At 39.3% G+C, this 21,846-nt stretch overlaps 1 protein-coding gene across 3 annotated transcripts in view; it reads right to left on the bottom strand.

Moving 5' to 3' along the window:
- Positions 1-705: 705 nt before the first annotated feature.
- PREX2 (phosphatidylinositol-3,4,5-trisphosphate dependent Rac exchange factor 2) overlaps positions 706-21,846 on the bottom strand; it is a 285,626-nt gene continuing 264,485 nt past the window's right edge. For 2 of the 3 annotated variants that reach the window (XM_043483105.1, XM_043483104.1), the window contains 3 exons: positions 21,476-21,578; positions 13,307-13,374; positions 706-6,253 (listed from right to left, as the gene is read on the bottom strand). In XM_043483105.1, coding sequence (XP_043339040.1) covers positions 6,208-6,253; positions 13,307-13,374; positions 21,476-21,578 — 217 coding nt within the window. In that variant the 3' untranslated portion in view covers positions 706-6,207. Of the gene's footprint in view, positions 6,254-7,303; positions 7,414-13,306; positions 13,375-21,475; positions 21,579-21,846 lie in introns of all 3 variants that reach the window. The other variant, XR_006272238.1, reaches the window with a different exon arrangement.

Here is a 21,846-nt window from a genome sequence, read left to right as displayed (position 1 = left end):
TTACAAGGCTGCGTCCACTTCTTCTGTTGCTTAATCTTACACATTCTGAACACTGACCTGGCCAACTTTCATTGTTTTTGTGTTTTCTGGTTAGCCTTCCCCTTCTAGAACTGTAAACTCCACATGAGCAATAGCCATATATGTTTCTAAGGACTAATTATCCAGCTTAGCTCAGAACCTGTTAAGAAATTTCTAGATCCCCAATAAAGAGATGTTGGGTTGAATCTAAATTACTTGTATTTCTATAGTACATATTTCTCATTGTCCTACCCCTCATTTTGTATTAATGTGTAGTGCCTTTTTTTGGTAATTACCATTTTAGTTTGTGCACTATGATAATCATTTATATTACCAAGTTCTTTAACTGTAGAGTCTGGGAATTATATGCATTTATAACACCCTCAGCAACCATGGTAAGGGCTTATCCACAACAGGTACTGAATAAACCTTGATAGACTGGCTCGTTAATTCAAGGAACACACAGTCTCTTTCCATGAAGCTTTCCTGCCCCTATTTAGCTTCTTTTCCTAGCAGTTACTATCTCTGCAACTCACTTTAGTTAATATTTGTAGATTTGTTTCATATGTTTATCAAAGTTTCGTCTATTGAGCTTGTGAATTCTTAAACGATGAAAAGCTCTGTTTCATGCATATTTTAAACAGGTGAAAACATAACAAGAATTGATTAAATGGATAGAAACTGAAATGGTCATACTACATTTCACTTTATTATTTTTTGACACATGATACAATGTTACTACTCTAGTCTTTTATGCAGACAAAAATAAATGATATAAAATACATGATACACTTGATTATTTTATCCATGCACAAAATACTGAGAGATTCAAACTATGTTACATGTATATTTTACAAAGGGAAAAACACACTACTATAATAACATTCATATGACATTTGTCATTAAAATGTGGGTGTTATACAATGTTAAATATGGATATATTCAAAAGAATCACTATTTATAGAACCCACTTGATATTTTAATGTTTAAAATAATGAATACTGTGTAAATGCATACTTATAAAAATATTTTTAAACAAAAAAGCTATGTTCTACTCATTTACCTGGCAGTTACAAAAATATATATTCGTCTGAAACTCTAGTAAATTTGTTTGAGGGATTAGATACTTAAGTTTAAATGTATGCTTTCTAGAGCATTTTATCAACTTAGTATTCTTGAAATCATACAATATAGGTATCTACATGGTATTAGAGTAAGTTTGCATTACAAATAACATCACTACAGGAAAAAGACACAAAGGAGATTAACGTGGAGGAGACACTGAGAAGATTTTTGAACCAAATACATGCAACGCATAAAGGCAGCCCACCAACTGTGCCTTTGACAAAGTGAATTCTCAAACACGTTTGTTGAATGACACATGAGTGGATAATATTTATTCTGTAATTTGACCCCAAATGAGCTGTCCAAAGCTTTCTATTTCTACTAGAACTATCATTTAAGAATTCAATAATTTTGTTCTTAATCAACTACCTCTGATGGCAAAGCCAGATCAATAGACTCCAGACTAAGTAGCAGACTAGTGCCAGTGATCAAAAGATGGCCTACCAGGGACACTTACGGCATATTTAGACACATATTCAATATACCAAACCACTTCATATTTCATACCTTCATACTAAATAAGACAGAAGAATCTAAGTCATTCTTATAATGTATTATCATAAAAACAAAACATTATAAATATTAATATATGTATATAAAATATATATTTATCTCTTAGTAAACCTAGTAGACTTCAGAAATGTCTTCTCAATGAGAAGCAAACTATCCTGAGTGAAGGAGGTCAAGCACAACTTGGCAATATGAACGCTGAGATTACTGTTAAAAGCAAAACTTATTTTTCGAAAACAAAAGACTAACCATAATAACGACTATGGAATCACAGCACCTTCAAAGGTTGTGGCCACTGTATGTAAAAGGGATCAGCCTGAGCCCACCCTTGGTCCAGACACCTGCCGGAAGCTTATCCCAACTTGTCTGCTTCATAAAGAATGAAACTTTTCTGAGGCTCATCTCTAAATGTGGAAAGCTTTATAAAATACAGAATATTTTTCTTAATCAAGGTTCAGATTGTCCTAAACCATTTCCAAAATTTTTGTCTTCATACTTACATAGGACAACTGACAATTCATTCAGCAAATCGATTAATATATACACCTGTTAATGAAATAACTGCTACTAATGTTGGGATCATAACTGAACTATCATTTTGTATGATAATTCACTTAAAAAAGCCTTTAAAAATTAAACATAAATTTTAAAATTCAGAAGCAATTTAATCACATGCTAAAGGTTAGTTTCACTATTTGTAAATTCAGCTAGTGAAGAAAATCTAAAAATTACCTTTAAAGTAAAAGGTAAATGAAAATGACTTAAGATTAGTCATTTTAAATTTCAACTTTATGTTTTACTGAATACATAGGTGAATAAAAATATGCCTTCTATTCTACACTGAACCATGCTACATAGGAACTATATGAACTAATGAAAGAGTAGTGTTTTAATTACAAATTTATTATTTTCAAATACATACAGTAACTCAAAGGAATGCTTCCAAGTCAGTAAAATTAGTTTTGCTGGTAGAATGTGTCCAAAGAGTAGAAAATAGTTTGTTTTCCTAAATGACTTAATATGCCACTCAGGATTTTTTTACCCATTCATTTTCTTGGCTTTTACAGTTAGTGCCAAGGTCAGTATCATGCTGTTCTGAATTCATCACAAAATTTAAATTAATAGAGTCAGAACCAATATCATTACAATGTCATATGTTATAATATCATGAGAAATTAATCTAACTTCAATAAATTGAACATTGTTGCTGCAAGAAGAGTGGCCGTTGAACGCACAGGGAATCTAAATCACTAGAAGAATGTGATTTGAAAAGACAGAAAATAGTATGAGACTCCTAAGATGGGGATACTGGTTCATAAAATAAAGCTTAGATTCTAAATTCAACATTATATATCCAGTATAAGTAAAACCAGTACAAAAGTTCTTTCCTTCCTCCCTCCCTCCCTTCCCCATCCCTCTTTATTTCCTTTGTTCTTTCTGTCTTCCATTCTTTTTCATTAAATGTAATGGAAATAGGTGTAAAATTCTAGTCTCCTCAAATTACTCATACCTTTAATATTAATTTTTAATATTTAGTAAGAAAACTTTGTAAGGTACAATGGAAGGTTTCAGATTTCTTGACCACGATTTACTAGTTAACAAGTATTTATGGAAAAAAAAAACAAGTATTAATGAATCAGTCCCATATTAAGAACCAAAATTTCTAGGCGTGACCTCCCATTTTAGGTGGAGACAGGCAGAGGTCCACACTTATCTGCAAAGTTGGGAAAACCTGGAAGAACTGTTAGCAGGCTTTTGTAACGTTTAAAGGTACACTGGCTGCAGAAGAGTATGTGAGCATTTAGATAAACCCATTCTAAAAACTCAAGGCCAGTCTATGGTCACATCAAGGCCAATCTATGGTCATACCACCCTGAACATGCCCGAGCTTGCATAAAAGCTCAAGGTCAATCGAATGTCCACTGTCACGCAGGGGTACATCGTGGTGTTGAAGAGTTGTCCTTATTCATTCAATCACACGATTTTTCGCTGTCACCACTGTTTTGGAATCAGTCAGATTTTATATAATGTACTATGCAACACTTTTAAAACATATCTAAAACTATTTTCTTTAATTATGAAGAATAGATCATGTCTTTTCAGATTGCAATAGCATTAGGTTACTTCATAATGTCTATCCAGAATGGCAAAATGTCTAGCATATCCTGTGATTTTTATATATTTAGAGGCACTTTATATGTTTTCATTCACTTTTTTCTCAATATAACACATATAATGTAATGGCCCACACCACACAGAACTCCAACTTTACTAACAAATAACTGGCAGTATTATAACATTTCCTATATTAATAAGGGAAAGTAACACAATGTATTAAGAAGGCAGACTTCCTAGGCTCAGATCCTGGTTCTACCACTTATTGGCCATGTGATCCTGGGCAAGTCACTGAACCATTCTTTGCTTCAGTTCCTCAACCATAAAACAGGGGTGACGCTAAGAATATCACCTCAAGGCATCATTATGAGGATTAATGAAGCAATAACAAGAAACTACGGCAAAGGACCTGGAGGTATTGCTTGGCACAGAGAAATTACTTAGGTTTTAGCTACAGTTTTCATTACAATAAAAAATCACAGTGATTGATGGCAACATGTCATCACTAACTTTTGAGCTTTTATTAAGTGCCAAGCATTGATAGATGGTACACTTACACCATGTTTAACCCTTAAAATAGTATTAAGTACATTCTATTATATAGAGGTTCAATCTTAAAGTATGCTAATTTATAAATACTACAATAGCAGATAATTTCTCCTATGAAATACAAAGTATGACTGAAATGTTTAAGTGGCCTCTTCATACCTTTAACAAGGAATACGGCTTTCAGGGTGGTGATCAGAGAACAGTAATGACAACATGAAAAGTACTTGCTAGTTAATCAGTTTTGCTCACTCATTATTCCCATGTTAAATGTAATCAAATTGTCAGTAACAGGAACATCACAGTTTACTAATTTCATGGACCTTCAGAATTACTGGCAATAGTATCAAAAGTGTTAAAGCCCTGAAAATTAAGAACGTATTTAATGTAAATATTTATATTAAGGTTATATCTTCATTAAATTCAAAGTGTTCAACTTTTTTGTCTGAAAACTCTGATGTTGGTTTATTTTTCGTTATAAATATGTACTTATCATGAAAGTCTTCAGTACTTCTATGCGAAATAACATTTATTACCTTGACCAGGACATGAAGACCTCAAACACACATAACAGTGTTTCTGTTATTGAATACACAACTGCTAGTGATGAAGGCTTTTTAATGAGTTTGAAAACTATTATCAAATTTCATAAATTAAAATTTAGTAATGGTGTGTAACTACTTTAGTTATGGAAAGCATTTCATATAGGAAATTAATCTAAATCCACATAAGTATCACAATCACAGCACAGGCATTTAACTGTTTTGAAAATTATAGATTTAAAATCAACATTACGGTTTTCACTATGCTAAGGAAATGTTATTAATATTTTATCAATGGAGACAGATAAACATTATGTAAACTTTAGAACAAAAATAGAATATACTTTGTACTTTCATAAATTATCAAGGTCTCTAACAGTCCTTTTAAATTTCAACAAATAAAGCTTTATTTTCTCATCTTATACATATACTACCTTGATAGAAACACACTCAGTATGGTGTATTCTCTAAGAGTCTGACATCTCATATACGAAAGCCTGAATAAGAGTTTTGGGTATCTTTCAAATTTAAAGGTTGAGTTTTTTAATGGTTTATTTTCCCCTGCTTCACCCTAGTCGTCCTCCCAATCCTTCCCAACCCCTGCTTCTCCCCACCCCTGGACACCTACGTCCCAGCTTCAGGACTCATTATCCAAGGAAGCCATGTTCATTTCGGAGATCAAGGACAGCACTGGGTCGCTGGAACGCTCCACAAGCAGAAAGCGTCCCTGAAAGCAGCTGGAGGAAGATGCTGCTGGAGGCCTCAGTCAGCATTCTTCTCCTCTACTGAGAAATACTCTTTCTCTTACTGAAAAAGAGTAAAGGATGCTCCTCACCTTTCACCCACAAATGACTTTCTCAGATGCAAGCAGGAGACCGAAAACCTATGAAGCCCAGTCACTGCCGTCTGTCACATTTCTGTGTGATCACCTGGAAAGTGTGGCCAGGTTTCTCCAAGGACAGACTTCTTCAAATGGAAATATCCATAATTACATGCTCCATTTGGAGAAGATAAAAAGCAAATGCAACATAGTAATTTCAAAAGATGGGAAAGGAGGCACAATGGTTAATGTTTCATCTCGGATCTTTTTTCATATAATCTCCAGGATGAATAATTCATGTTAACACAGAGAGAGATCAGTTTGTGAAGCCGAGTTGTTTGAATGGACATCTATCCATTTCCAGCACAAACATCTAAGTACAAGCTGAACATTAGTTATTTACAGCATGATGAAAGAGTCAGAGAAAAAAGTCCATTTCTCTATGTTGAGTGGAGGATGTTTAGCCAGCACGTTCTTTGTCTCATCCAGTGTTCAGAAGCTTCTGCTTGTCTGGTTCCTTGAAGATGCTCCTCATTCCTCTCCAACCGGGGGAGGCGGCTCACATAGCTTGTACAGCCTAGAAAAGGCATGAGAAGGTGTGACAATGACCCAGCACATTGACATCACTTGAGATGTTTTCATTGCTATGACAAATACATTGACAAGAACTTCTTGGTTTGGGAGTCAGTCAAGATCCTATCACGTATTTCACTAAAAATTGCATGCACGTTAGCAAACTCTAAAATTTTGGTTCTGTTATCACAAAACACCCACGTCTCTTTGCACATCTACATGCCCACTGACTAGGCAATGCGCCCATTTTTACACCAGCTGCTTCTGCTCCAGAGTGTCAATCTGGGTTGCTCACCTTGCTGGTAGCAAAAGTGATGCTCTGAAATCTAGGAGGCATTTAGCATCATATCTATTATGATTATCTTGCAGCAACATAGCATCTCTCTCTTAAGTCATTCCTAACTTTCCAAGTTCTAGATCTCTGCCTCACTTGTACCATCCTGCTGGTGCTGGCAGTTGCTCAAGGCTAGGCTGATGAGACACAGTCCTGAGGCCTGACTCTCAAGGCACAAGGAGCTGGTGTTTCCTACGGAACACCTGCCCAGCTCTGTCCACACTGTCATTCCCTTGTCAACAGAATCAGGTGGAGATTCAAGGGGGCCAAGGAATCCGTCTGAACTGGTGGAGATGCCCCAAGATGCTCTCTTTGCCTCCCAGGTCTAGTTTTCTGAAACCAGACAGCATGCAGACAAAGCTCGGGGCACGGAACCTGGAAGATGATACAAGGTCTACTGCTTCATGCTCTTCTGCATGGTTGACTGTTAACTCCAGAACCAAATGAAGATGGATATAGCTGCTTCAGTAGTGATGCGTGAAGCACGCCCATTATTAAGGCCAAAGCTGAGAGAACAGGTGGGCCTCCCCGGGGGTGCAAATAGTAAAGAACCTGCCTGCAATGAAGACCCAGGTTCAATCCCTGGGTCAGGAAGATCCCCTGGGGAAGGACATGGCAAGTCACTTCAGTATTCTTGCCAGGAGAATTCCATGGACAGAGGAGCCTGGTGGGCTACAGTCCATTGGGTCCCAAAGAGTTGGACACGACTGAGCGACTAACCTTTATACTTTGAGTCAACACCAGCGGATATAATGAAGCTGGTTGTAAGCCTGGAGTCCTCGATAAGAATGTGGCCATGATGGTCCTACTTCAGAGCTTAGTCTGATGCTCTAGAAATATAAGGTGCAGATTTCAACTTTACTCCATTTTACATTCTTTTTTTTTTTTTTTTTTTTCAGCTACATCACACAGCACGTGAGATCCTAGTTCCCTGACCAGGGCTCAAACCAACACCCCTTATTGGAAGCATGGAGTCTTAACCATTGAACTGCCAGAGAAGTCCAACTTTGCTCTGTGTTAAAAGCACTCCAAACCCAGGGGGTCTCTGTGCTGAGTCACTCTCTTTTACAGATGAAATTAAACACAGTTTAAATGAGCTGCTGACAAATTCAGCAAATTATAAACTTCCTCTCCCTTCAACATTTAATCCCACAGTCATTCAAAATCAAAGGGTGGGGGAGAACGAAAAAGATTTGATATCAAGTTAGAAATCTAGTTAAGCAAAATAACTTTCCCATTCTGGAAACCCAGACAAGAAGTAATTGCCTTTGGAGTCTGCAAGGTGTTTAATACTGTACGTGTCATCTCCACGGAAGAAAATGAATGCTGAAATAAGGACATCTCACACTAGAAAAGCTTATTTCATCCTTCCCGGAGCAAAGTATACGTTAAATTGAGCTGATAGACTTCAAAGCTGCTTGTGCAGCTGAAGAATATGGTGTTGCTTCAAACTGCATTCCCAGAGCTGGAATAATAGAATGAAGGGAGCATTCTTCTCTTTCATTTCATTTTATTTCCTGACAGTGCTGCCTAATGAGTGAAAAGGCCTCAAGTAGAACAGGAACAGTCGGTTGGGTGGCAAATGTCCTTCCCCGTGAGGTCTGGGCTGAGAAGTCACCTGCCATTACCTTGGACTGCACGTTTCCACATAATGTGGCTAATGCCACTGTGTAGAGCAGTCTTTGAAAAGACTGCCTCGCAATTTGGAGAAAAGGCTACTCCCTGCATTCACCTAATGAAGTAATAGCTCTGGGTACCGCAGCAGAGCTGGGCACATTCCACTTGGCAGAGGGTTCTTGGAAGGGACTCAGGGTTATCTGAGTCCAGACACATTTGTAATGGAACTTGCAGGCTCTGGGAATTGAGAACAGGCAGATCAGGCGTGGTAGTAAAATGTAATAGGTAAGAACTGGACTTTCACTCTGTGCTGATCTGTTTGCTTTTTGGCATCTAAACAGTGAGGGAATGGAGGCTTTTGTTTGCCTGACATTAGGGCTTTTGCCACATCCTCATGCCACTTGTGCACACCACGGGCCCTACAAGATAAAGATTGGTTTCTAGCTCCACTTTCTTCTTTTCTTGCTGGGCTCAGGCAGCCATCCTGGAGCTGGTATTTCCAGCTCAAATCCAAGGCTGCAGAGAGCAGGATTCTCAAACTTCAGTCTACACAGATCACAGCTTTCATTTTTCAACAAGGCACAAAGAAGAGCTGTGCTAAAGGAGACCACAAAACAGATGAAATTATCAACAATACTCTGTCCCGAAGAACCCACCTGCCAATCAGGAGATGCAAGAGACACAAGTTTGATCCCTGGGTTGGGAAGATCCCCTAGAGAAGGAAATGGCAACCCACCCCAGTATTCTTGCCTGAAGAATCCCATGGATACAAGAGCCTGGTGGGCTACAGTCCATGGGGTCGCAAAGAGTCAGGCATGACTGAGCACGCATGAGCACTACCTGGGCGCTCAGTCCTGGGGCAGCTGCCTCCATTTTATAGACGGAAAAGCTGTCTAAGAAAGGTAAATAACCTAAGTAAGGTCACATGTTAGCAGCCTGGATCCAAAATCATTTTGTGTCTACAAATATGATATAAATATACACAAACTACAATTATGCAAATGAAGAAAATCAAATTTTCATTACACAACACTTGCCAAAGTTATAATGTAATAGAAAATAAGAGCAGTGTGCCATTATCTGGAATGTAATACCTGGTTCTTAGTGAAGATATATTTATTGCTCTGACCAGTCAATGTGTGCTAGTTACAAGGAGGAGGAACCTCGTTTGCATCGTCCACAACAGCATCTCCATGTCCCACTGGGCCTCAGTGTAATATCACCAACTAAGGCTCATCGTCTGTTTCTACACATGCTCTTTTTTTCTTGTATCTACTATCTCAGTGACTAGAACCTTTCACCACCATCATCCAAACCAGAGATCTGGTGGTCATCCTAGAATCTTCCTCTTCACTAACCTCCTACAATGACTAGTAGTGTCCAAAGCATCTGCTGCTTTCAGTCTCCTTTGTCCTCAAATGACTCCTCCTAACGTTGCCAGACATAAACGCTAAAATCCAAATCTTCCAAAAAGAAAGATGGTTTATTCATGGCTCTTTGTTGGCTTCGTGTTACCATGAAAATTCTTCAGTATCTGGCACAAGTCTTTTCCTGATCCAGCCCCTGCCTATGTCTCCAGCTTCGCTCTGTATCATTCTTAAATCACATTGAATCATCAGTCACAGAAGTCGAGGTGTAGCTGTCAGAATGCGATGTGTTCTCTCAGCACTGGGGTCACTGCATCAGCTCAGGAAGACATCTATTAATTACCATGCTGATGGGGTCAGGAATTCTTTGTGACCTCTCCCCTCCATCCTTGGACTCAGTTATGGGTCTCTTCTATGTTCCCATGGCAATCTGTGCTATTCCTATCATGGTTCTTTATTTAAAAATTGAAATATATATATGCTTTATAACATTGTGTGATTTCAGGGGTACAGCACCATGATTTAGTATATTTCTAGATTTATTCTATTATAGGTTATTACAGTATAAAGGGTATATAATAAATTCCTTGCTGTACAATAAATTCTTGTTGTTTATCTATTAGATATATAGTCTTTGTATCTATTATCTCACACCTTTAATGTGCCCCTTCCCCTTCCCTCTACACTTTGGTAGCCACAGTTTGTTTTCTATGTCTGTGAGTCTGTTTCTGTTTTACATGCAGTTTCATTTGCATTATTTTTTAGATTCCACATACAAGTGACATCACATAGTATTTGATTTATTTCACTCGGCATAATATTCTCTAGGTCCATCCACATGGCTGTAAATGGCAGAATTTTATTCTTTTTTTTTTTTTTTTTTAAGAATTTTATTCTTTTTTATGTGCTAAATTGCTTCAGTCATGTCTGGCTCTTTGTGATCCCATGGACTGTAGCCCACCAGGCTCCTCTGTCCATGGGATTCTCCAGGCAAGAATACTAGATTGGGTTGACATTTTCTATCCAGGGATCGAACCCATGTCTCTTGGGTCTCTTGCACTGGCAGGCAGATTCCTTACCACTAGCACCACCTGGGAAGCCCATTCTTTTTAAAGGTTAAGTAGTATTTCATTGTGTGTATGTATACATACATTTACACATTTATATACATATATAATATAGGTACCACATCTTCTGAATTCAGTTAGTTGATTCCAGGTCTTACTACTGTAAACAGAGCTGCTATGAACATTGGGGGTACATGCATCTTCTTGAGTTAGTTTTTTCCTTTTTTCCAGATACCTGCCTGGGGTGAAATTGCTGGATCACACAGTAGTTCAATCTGTGGTTATTTAAGGAACCTCCATACTGTTTTTCATAGTGGCTGCACTGTCATGGTCCTTATCACACACACACTGTATACTATTTTCATTTTATTCAGTTGTTGCTCTCTGACACCTCACTGACGGGTAGAGGGGATTATGTCTTTATCCCTAGCTTTTATCAAAGTGCCTGACATCTACAGTCACACAGCAGAAATTCAATATATGTTTGCTGAGTGAATTTTAAAAAATCAAAGGCAGTGGATGGAGAAAGGAAAGCTGTAATAGAGACTGGTTGGGGATTTGAATCAAATACTATGTCAGTATAGAGACAGCAAAATATCTCTCTGAAGGTGTTTCTAGAAACGTTACCCTTGCCTATGGAGGGCCTGGTCTTGAGAGACAAACGTGTTCTTCAAATCGCTGTCTTTAGGGCAGAAATCCTCGTTCCCAGATGGGGGGATCCCAGGTGCCCTGCAGTCCTTAGCGCCTTCCCTGTGCCCTCACAGAGCACTTCTCACTTTCTCCCTGGCCTTGTGGTGTTTTGCTCTGGCTTCCCTGGTGGCCCAAACAGGAAAGAATCCACCTGCAAAGCAGGAGATGCAGGAGACCAGGCATGCATGGCATGGCAATTCACTCCAGTATTCTTGTCTGGGAAATCCCATGGACAGAGGAGCCTGGCCTCTTTAACTGAAAGCTCTTTGAGGGCCGGAACCATTTTTATCTCATGCTTGCATTCTCCACCTGGCATAGCAGAGTGCTTTCCATTTCTTAAGTCCTCAATCAGTATTTGTAGAATGAATGAAATCCTCAATAAATATTTGTAGAATGAATGAAAGCATAACTAAAATTGAAAAATTACTCTAGATTTCTCTCTCAGAGCAATTAACCCCTTGTAAAACATGTCCACTTTAGAGCTAGCACGTTTTTTTTTTTTTTTGCTTCAAGTGTTTTAAATGTAACCCAATAAACAAAACAGTGAGCTCATCAGTTTCTTTTCTCATGTTGAGGTTGCACACTGGTTTATTGATCAGAATGCTTAAGTCTCATCCCCTCTGTTCATTAGTGTTTGTAAGTCCCAGATAAGAAGACCTCGCCGAGCCATTATCTTGTTTTCTTCTTGGAATTTTAAAGCTTCACTGGGTTTATTATCCAAATATACTATGGCTGCTAAGGTCCAGGAGAGAGAATGCCTATGTAAAGTGATTCTTCAGCAAGAGAAAGACTTAGACTCTCATTTAATCAACTATGAACAATAACATAAACAAGACTTGAGGATTAAATAGAGTTAGGAGTCAGCATTGAAAATAAATGCAATTAGAACTTGAGGACTACATTCACTTTAAGGGGGAAATAGTTTTCCCTTTTGAAAATACTTCCACTGCACACAGATTTTCAGAATGAAATATAACTTCACAAATGCTGCAGTCATCATTCGCATTCTGGTAACTGCTTTGTAAATAGTAACAAAAAGCGTCTTGTTTGTGACAGCACTCGAAATGCTTGCATTTTGTTAAAATGCAAATGTATACAATCAAATGTAAAAGAAGTTATTTAACTCTGCCCTACTTCAAGGTAGATGGCTGTCTACCCTAATGTCACCAGGAAAATCAAAGGAACATTTCTTTGATGGTTGTTTCCATGTTTCATTTAAAAGTGGATTAGTCCTTTGTCCATAAGTCCTTTCTCATGATGATATGTGTGCTGTGAACATTTGGTAGGATAACGAACAAAAAGCTCATTAATTGATTTATCCATTCACACATTCTCAAAGTCTGTTCAAATATTCTATGTAGGCACTATGATGAGCAATGAATAAAATCCAAAAAGAATCTTCCCTGCCTCTAAAAAACTCATATCCAACTTGGGTAGAAAGACAGGTAACAACATACTGCAGCAAAATCAGAGTTATAACAGATCAATACCCAAGATGCTGTGGGAACACAGAGATAAGAAAACCACAACTTCAAGGAGAAAATGATACCTAACATGAGTTTTGTGGTTATGGAGCAGTTTTTCATAAGACACAATGAGAAAACCCATCACACCAGAGAGAACAGCACACGTGATTGTAGAAGTGTAAGTGGAAATGGCATTTTGGTGGCTTGGCACAGTTGGAACATCTATTTTAGTAGTACCTGGGTGGACTTCTGTTTTTGAATTCAGGATGGAACTTGCAAAACAGAATAATGTTGGTAATGCTACCTCTTAAGTTTGCTTCACCTAAAATTTCATTTAATCGGAGAACATTTACACCTAAGCACATTGAGCCACGGAATGCTTACAAGGCTGATTTCCATGAGTACATTCACTAGTAGACTGGGTGTATCTTGCGGTGGCTGCACAAGCTATGAGGGACACTGTCTGGGACATGGTAGCAAGACCTCTGTGAAGAGCAGACCTGGGGAATCACTCACCTTGGAGCAGATTGTGGAGTCCGGTCTCTGACTCCCAAATTCTTTGCTGTGTTCTGAACTCTTGCTCCCTGAAAGAAATAAGGACAATCACTTCTAATTCTGCATCGTATTAGTAATTATTTAACATACCATGGGCTTCCCTGGTGGCTTAGCTGGTAAAGAATCGACCTGCAATGTGGGAGACCTGGATTTGATTCCTGGGTTGGGTAGATTTCCTGGAGAAGGGAATGGCTACCCACTCCAGTATTCTGGCCTGGAGAATTCCATGGACTATCTAGTCCATGGGGTTGGCAAAGAGTCAGACATGATTGAGTGACTATCATTTTCACTTCACTTTCAACATACCCTTAACATTTGAGTGGAGAGTGTTATTGCAATGATATATTTAACATCAAGAGACACTCAAGAAGGAGAAAGACATCATCGTCTGAGTATTTTCAAAATTAATGCTTTTAAGAATCAAAATAGGGCTTCCTTGGTGGCTCAGTGATAAAGAATCTACCTGCCAGAGTAGGAGACAAGGGTCGATCCCCGATCTGGGAAGATCCCACATGCAGTGGAGCAACCAAGCTTGTGTGTCACAACTATTGAGCTTGTGCTCTAGAGCCCAAGAGCCACAACTACTGGGCCCACAGGCCGCAACTACTGAAACCCCAGCACCCTAGAGCTCATATTCTGCAACAAGAGAAGCCACTGCAATGAGAAGCCAGCACACTACAACTAGAGATCAGCTCCCGCTTGCCAAAACTTAGGAAAAGCCTGAGCAACAACAAAGACCCAGTATAGCCAAAAATAAATAAATACATCAAATTTTAAAAAAGAGTAAAAATACCACTGATACACTGTTCAAAAGGATTGATATTTACTTCAAAAGCCATCTAAATCATTTCAAAATAAGGTTGAATGACAGCTTCCTGTTCACTATCTCATCTATGTCATTATTCAATATTTAAGCAACTAATAGTTAAGACACTGAAAACAGGAAGTGAGCAAGCTAGAAACACCTGCTCTGCACTCCACCACCCCACCCACCCCACCCCGTTTTCCTGGGACAGAAATCACAGTTCTATCACCTGCATGCAGCTTGTTCTGTGCTTAGCTGAATAGCTGGCTGTTTAAAGATTCATAATATTTATCAAGAAAATCTTTCCTTAAATAGTTTAAAGCAGTTTCTAGACAAGGCAGGTGCATGTGGATCTCTAAAATGTATGACTTCTGCCTCAAAGATTATAGTACAAAGACAGTGTGCTTTAGCAATGAAAAAAGTCTTTGCAAATCTGTCGAGTTCAGGAATATTCATTGTTCAGTTCCTAATGGGAATGAGTTACTACAAAGAAGCAAACACCAGAGTTTGGGGCTGAGTATAAATGGAGGAGAGTGATTTTAAAAACCCTGAAACTTTCTCTGCTGCTCCCAGATTCTGACAGATGGGAAAGGAAGAAAGAACAGGAGAAAAGAAAAGAAAGAAAGAAAAATAAAAGAATATATTCTCTCAAAATGGACCAAGTCAAAGAAAGAAAACAGGGAAAAGAGGATGTGTATGGCAAAAAAAAAAAAAAAAAAAAAACCAGATAGGAAGAAATTTAGGAATTGCAACTATGAATTAAAAAAAAATCTCTTTATTTTGAAGGAATTATAGACTTAGAAAAAAGTTTACAAGCAGAACAGAGAGGTCACAAACCTTATGCACTAGGTAAACTCCCTCTAATGTTAACCCTCACTTGGTCCTAGTGTGATGATCAAAACCAGGAAATGTTATTAGCTAAGCTGTACATCTTATTCACCTTTCCCCATTTTCTCTCACTAATGCCCCCTTTTCATCCCAGAATCTAATCCAGAACCCCATTCTGTCATTATACCTCCGTGGTCTCCCCCAGTCTGGGGCAATTCCTCAGGTTTCCTTGGTCTTTCCTGATCTTAATATTTGGGATGAGTACCGGTCATTCTTTTGCAGAATGTCTCTCAATCTGGGTATGTCAGATGATTAGACAGAAGGCATGTATTTTGGGCAAGAAAATCACAGAAGTGATGTTACATCTTCATAGTCCATCACATCACTGATGCTGATTGTCATCATACATTACATCACCATAGTATATCTACCAACAAAGCTAGTGGATGTGATGGAATTCCAGTTGAGCTATTTCAAATCCTAAAAGATGATGCTGTGAAAGTGCTGCACTCAGTATGTCAGCAAATTTGGAAAACTCAGCAGTGGCCACAGGACTGGAAAAGGTCAGTTTTCATTCCAATCCCAAAGAAAGGCAATGCCAAAGAATGCTCAAACTACCACACAATTGTACTCATCTCACACGCTAGTAAAGTAATGCTCAAAATCCTTCAAGCCAGACTTCAGCAGTACGTGAACCGTGAACTTCCAGATGTTCAAGCTGGTTTTAGAAAAGGCACAGGAACCAGAGAGCAAATTGCCAACATCTGCTGGATCATCAAAAAAGCAAGAGAGTTCCGGAAAAACATCTATTTCTGCTTTATTGACTATGTCAAAGCCTTTGACTGTGTGGATCACAATAAACTGTGGAAAATTCTGAAAGAGATGGGAATACCAGACCACCTAGCCTGCCTCTTGAGAAACCTGTATGCAGGTCAGGAAGCAAGAGTTGGAACTGGACATGGAACAAAAGACTGGTTCCAAATAGGAAAAGAAGTATGTCAAGGCTGTATATTGTCACCCTGCTTATTTAACTTATATGCAGAGTACATCGTGAGAAACACTGGCTGGAGGAATCACAAACTGGAATCAAGATTGCCAGGAGAAATATCAATAACCTCAGATATGCAGATGACACCACCCTTATGGCAGAAAGTGAAGAAGAAATAAAGAACCTCTTGAAAGTGAAAGAGGAGAGTGAAAAAGTTGGCTTAAAGCTCAACATTCAGAAAACAAAGATCACGGCAACCAGTCCCATCACTTCATGGCAAATAGATGGGGAAACATTGGAACAGTGGCTGACTTTATTTTTTGGGGCTCCAAAATCACTGCAGATGGTGACTGCAGCTATGAAATTAAAAGACACTTACACACTACCCTTATGGCAGAAAGTGAAGAGGAACTAAAAAGCCTCTTGATGAAAGTGAAAGAGGAGAGTGAAAAATTTGGCTTAAAGCTTAACACTGAGAAAACTAAGATCATGGCATCTGGTCCCATCACCTCATGGGAAATAGATGGGGAGACAGTGGAAACAGTGTCAGACTTTATGACTGCAGCCATAAATTAAAAGACGCATACTCCTTGGAAGGAAAGTTATGACCAACCTAGATAGCATATTAAAAAGCAGAGACATTACTTTGCCAACAAAGGTCCGTCTTGTCAAGGCTATGGTTTTTCCAGTGGTCATGTATGGATGTGAGAGTTGGGACTGTGAAGAAAGCTGAGCACCGAAAAATTGATGCTTTGAACTGTGGTGTTGGAGAAGACTTGAGAATCCCTTGGACTGCAAGGAGATCCAACCAGTCCATGCTAAAGGAGATCAGTCCTGGGTGTTCATTGGAAGGACTGATGCTGAAGCTGAAACTTTGGCCACCTCATGAGAAGAGTTGACTCATTGGAAAAGACCGTGATGCTGGGAGGGATTGGGGGCAGGAGGAGAAGGGGACAACAGAGGATGAGATGGCTGGATGGCATCACTGACTCTATGGGCATGGGTTTGGGTAGACTCTGGGAGTTGGTGATGCACAGGGAGGCCTGGTGTGCTGCAATTCATGGGGTCGCAAAGAGTCAGACACGACTGAGCGACTGAACTGTACTGAACTGAACTGAACTGAACTGAACTCCTTGGGAAGGAAAGTTATGACCAACCTAGACAGCATATTCAAAAGCAGAGACATTACTTTGCCAACAAAGGTCCATCTAGTCAAGGCTATGGTTTTTCCAGTAGTCATGTATGGATGTGAGGGTTGGACTACAAAGAAAGCTGAGTGCTAAAGTATTGATGTTTTTGAACTGTGGTGTTGGAGAAGACTTAAGAGTCCATTAGACTACAAAGAAATCCAACCAGTCCATCCTAAAGGAGTTCAGTCCTGGGTGTTCATTGGAAGGACTGATGTTGAAGCTGAAACTCCAATATTTTGGCCATCTGATGCGAAGAGATGACTCATTTGAAAAGACCCTGATGTTGGGAAAGATTGAAGGCAGGAGGAGAAGGGGAAAACAGAGGATGAGATGGTTAGATGGCCTCACCGACTCAATGGACATGAGTTTGAGTAAACTCTGGGAGTTAGTGATGGACAGGGAGGCCTGGCGTGCTGCAGTTCATGGGGTGCAAACAGTCAGACACAACTGAGCAACTGCACTGAAGTTCTATCTTTTATTTTTCTTCTAACTCAACCAGTTAATGAAAATAATTCTATTAAACATATATACATAAAATTTGTATGTGAAAACTGTACAGTTTTCCCTCCATATCTTTGGGTTTTGCACCTGTAGGTTTAACCTGCTGTGTCACTGATCCACAGTTGGTTAAATCCATGGATGCAGAACCCATGGGTGTGGAAACCCCTGAAAACAGAAGCCCTTCTGTATTCATTGTGCTCTTGTCATTTTATGTAAGGGATTTGCACATCAGTGGATTTGTCATCTATGGGGGCTTCTGGAACCAAACTGCGGGGGGACGTCTGCACTGCAGTTAGAAATACAGACAAAAAATCATGCTGAAAAGTTTCCTGTTCCTCGGAAGGAATCTAAATATCTTAGAAAATATTATTCAATGGAATATTACTCAGCCATTAAAAAGAATTCATTTGAATCAGTTCTAATGAGATGAATGAAACTGGAGCCCATTATACAGAGTGAAGTAAGCCAGAAAGATAAACACCGATACAGTATACTAATGCATATATATGGAATTTAGAAAGATGGTAACAATAACCCTATATGCAAGACAGAAAAAGAGACACAGATGTAGAGAACAGACTTTTGGACTCTGTGGGAGAAGGCGAGTGTGGGATGATCCGAGAGAATAGCATTGAACCATGTATAATATCAAGTGTGAAACAGATCACCAGTCCAGGTTGGATGCATGAGACAAGTGCTCAGCGCTGACGCACTGGGATGACCCAGAGGGATGGGATGGGAAGGGAGGTGGGAGGGGGGTTCAGGATGGGGAACGCATGTAAATCCATGGCTGATTAATGTTAATGTATGACGAAAACCACTACAATATTGTAAAGTAATTAGCCTCCAACTAATAAAAATAAAAGGAAAAAAATAAAAAGAAAAAAAGAAAATATTATTCATTAATCAGGTGAACTTTCTAACCATTCAGTCTCTTGGAAAGCTGAATCTAAATGGTTGAAAGACAAGGTAATCAGAAAAGTTAGAGAGCTGATTCACACTTGTGTTCTAACTAATCAGATTCCACGTTGGTAAGAATTGGTTTGTGGATTGGATCCCAGACATTAACCCCACTGCCTGGAACTGCAGACACTAGGAAGAGGATTGGCCACAGAAGGAATATCGCAAAAGTCTCCTCTGGGACCTGGGCACCCCAATTTCTATAAAGAGAGGGCCCCAGGCTCCATGATCTTTCACAAAGAAGGCACAAATCAGGTTTTTGTCTCAGAACCAGATGTAGCAGAGAAACAAGTTAACGAAAGAAGGAAGCTACCCATCCTCAATGGATTTATTAATAAACCATAGGAGGAAGGAGTGATAAATATTGAAAAATAGCACAGTTGAGAAATAAACTTACAAAGTTTACAATTTTTCAGTCTTTTATATTTTATAAATATATAATAATCCATATTAATAACATACATGTATGTGTTCAGTCGCTAAGTTGTGTCCGACTCTTTGTGACCCCCCGGACTGCAGCATGCCAATTTTTCCTGTCCTTCACTATCTCCTGGAGTTTGCTCAAATTCATGTCCATTGAGCCAGTAATGCTATCTAACCATCTTATCCTCTGTCAGATAAATATATTTAAAAGAGGTTTAAGCCGGTTAAACAACTCATCAAGACCCAGGTAATACTGCTTTTACTTTTCCCATCTGTATTTTATCTATCTTAGTTTCCAGTTATAAGCGGCTAATGGTTTTGATTATTCAAATCCATATAGTAAGAATGTACATGTAGCCAACTCGTAATGACCTCCTTATTGGACTACTCTAAAAAAGGTCAATTATGTCTCCCAGTCTTGTCATAAACCATAATTTTGAGAGGGCTCCTCCAAGAATTATTGCAAAGCTACTGTAACAGCAACACAGTGAAACAGACAAGTTATCTGTATGTTTTAGTGCCCAAATCCCAGCCCCGATGTGAATAATCACAAGTTTACTTTGGATCTACTTTTTAAAACCAAATTTGAATATCTACCTGAAAAATCCTTCCAAAACTTGCAGGCTGTTCCATCTGTATTTGCCCTTTTCCAGCTGACCCACACTGAGTCATGTGCTTCTCAGAGATCTGACCTTTACTTAGCAAACCCCTCTTGGACCTTGTGTGATCTTAGTTTTCAATCTTCAGCACTGGGGTTCCCAACCCAAAGCACCAGTGTATTGATATATAGTGTGTACTCTCTGTCCCTCATCTCTAAAGATCCCAGACAGGCACCAGCCTCACTTAAGACTATCTCTATGGATTTTTCTTTTGGTTCAGTTGACATTCTGTAGTGTAATCTTGGGAGCAAACCCATAGGGATTTATATGTTTACCTAAGAGGTATACACTAAGTCTTTAGTAAATAAAGCAGGCATAATTACAAAAGCATAGCTTAAAAATTAAGTCATTCACTATTAATGGATAATTCAAACCAAATCAGCAAGTAGAGAAATTTGTTAAATAAATTTTCTGAAGTAGCCCTAAGAAAAGGTGACGGAATAAAATATAAAATTGATGTCTTTTGACTTCTTTTGTCACCTACAGATTTGTGATTTTATTCGACTAGATTAAGCACATTTTCCTAATAATTGGTACACTGGAGATTAGTGCATTTTTGTTAGCTTTTTAAAGAATCTTAAGGATTCAAAACTAAACGAGCATGCTTAAAATACTATTGAGCCATTGTATAGAAAGTTCAAGTAATTCCCTGGTGGTCCAGTGGTGAGGACTTGGCACTTTAACAGCAGGGACCTGGGATTGTTCCCTGTTTGGGGAACAAAGATGGAGCAAGCCACTTGGCCGAGCCAAAAACAAAAAAGGAAGAAAGCTCATTCACTTTGTAAGAGTGTATTCTTTTTTACCTGTGGGTACATCAGTGATCTAAAGACAGTCCAAAGGCTGCTCTTCATCCTCTGAAGGAAAACCTGAGATATGTTCTTTATCTTCAGAATAAAGCACACACTTCTTAGCATGGCGTGGAAGACCCTTCAAGATCTCCCGAAGCAAGCAGAGCCCTCAACTCTGGTTCCTCCTCACCCCTCCCCATTCCTCAGTCTATTACACAGCCTCACTAAATGACTTGTCATTCCCAGAAAATGCCTCAGTCCTTTTATCTGGTACTTTCAGTTCAGTTCAGTCGCTCAGTCATGTCCGACTCTTTGCGACCCCATGAACCGCAGCACGCCAGGCCTCCCTGTCCATCACCAACTCCTGGAGTCCACCCAAACCCACATCCACTGAGTCGGTGATGCCATCCAATCATCTCATCCTGTTGTGCCCTTCTCCTCTTGCCCTCAATCTTTCCCAACATCAGGGTCTTTTCAAATGAGTCATCTCTTCGCATCAGGTGGCCAAAATATTGGAGTTTCAGCTTCAACATCAGTCCTTCCAATGAACACCCAGGACTAATTTCCTTTAGGATGGACTGGTTGGATTTCCTTGCAGTCCAAGGGACTCTCAAGTCTTCTCCAACACCACAGTTCAAAAGCATCAATACTTCAGCACTCAGCTTTCTTTATAGTCCAACTCTCACATCCATACATGTTAACTGGAAAACACAGCCTCAAATCCACTCCTCTCCATTCGCCGGCCACTTCCCTTGCCTCCAAACTGTTACCTCTCAGACATCCCTTTTCCCAGGTTGTCTGAGTTTCCTGGAGAGCCCTCATAGAGATGTCTGGGCTTCTTCTCTGGGAATCAGTATTTCTTGCTCACACTTCCTGAGCCTGGAAAAGGGCCTTCACTTCCAGGCACCTGCCAGATTATGACAAATGAACCAAGGAACCTTCAAGTTCAGGTCCTGAGAAATAACTTCCTGAAACGTGTGAGGCTCACCTGCTTTCGCATCACATCTGTAGCCTGCATGATGTAGCGAGGAGGCAGTCCGTGGCTTCTGGCCAGAATGATGGCCTGCTCCAGGGTCACACTCAGGGTGCACCTGTGGACAAAATCAAGGGCAAGTCAGACCTCACCAGTAACTGTTAATGCTCTTTAAGACAGCTGGGGTTGCCAATGAAAGGTGGAACACTAATGCCTCCTGGGAGAAGTACTCATTTTTCCCTGGGTATCTATCTCCCATGTACTCATGAGGCATGCATGCTAATAAACTTCTATTTGTTTTTCTCTTGTTAATCTGTCTCTATTATAGGAGTCTCAGCTAAGAAGCCAGAAGAGTAGAGGGAAAGTTATTTTTCCTCCTCTCTTCC

This window comes from Cervus canadensis, chromosome 12 (genome assembly GCF_019320065.1).
Source record: "Cervus canadensis isolate Bull #8, Minnesota chromosome 12, ASM1932006v1, whole genome shotgun sequence".
In the NCBI taxonomy this organism is placed as follows: Eukaryota; Metazoa; Chordata; class Mammalia; order Artiodactyla; family Cervidae; genus Cervus; species Cervus canadensis.
This window is presented reverse-complemented; position numbering and strand designations above follow the sequence as displayed.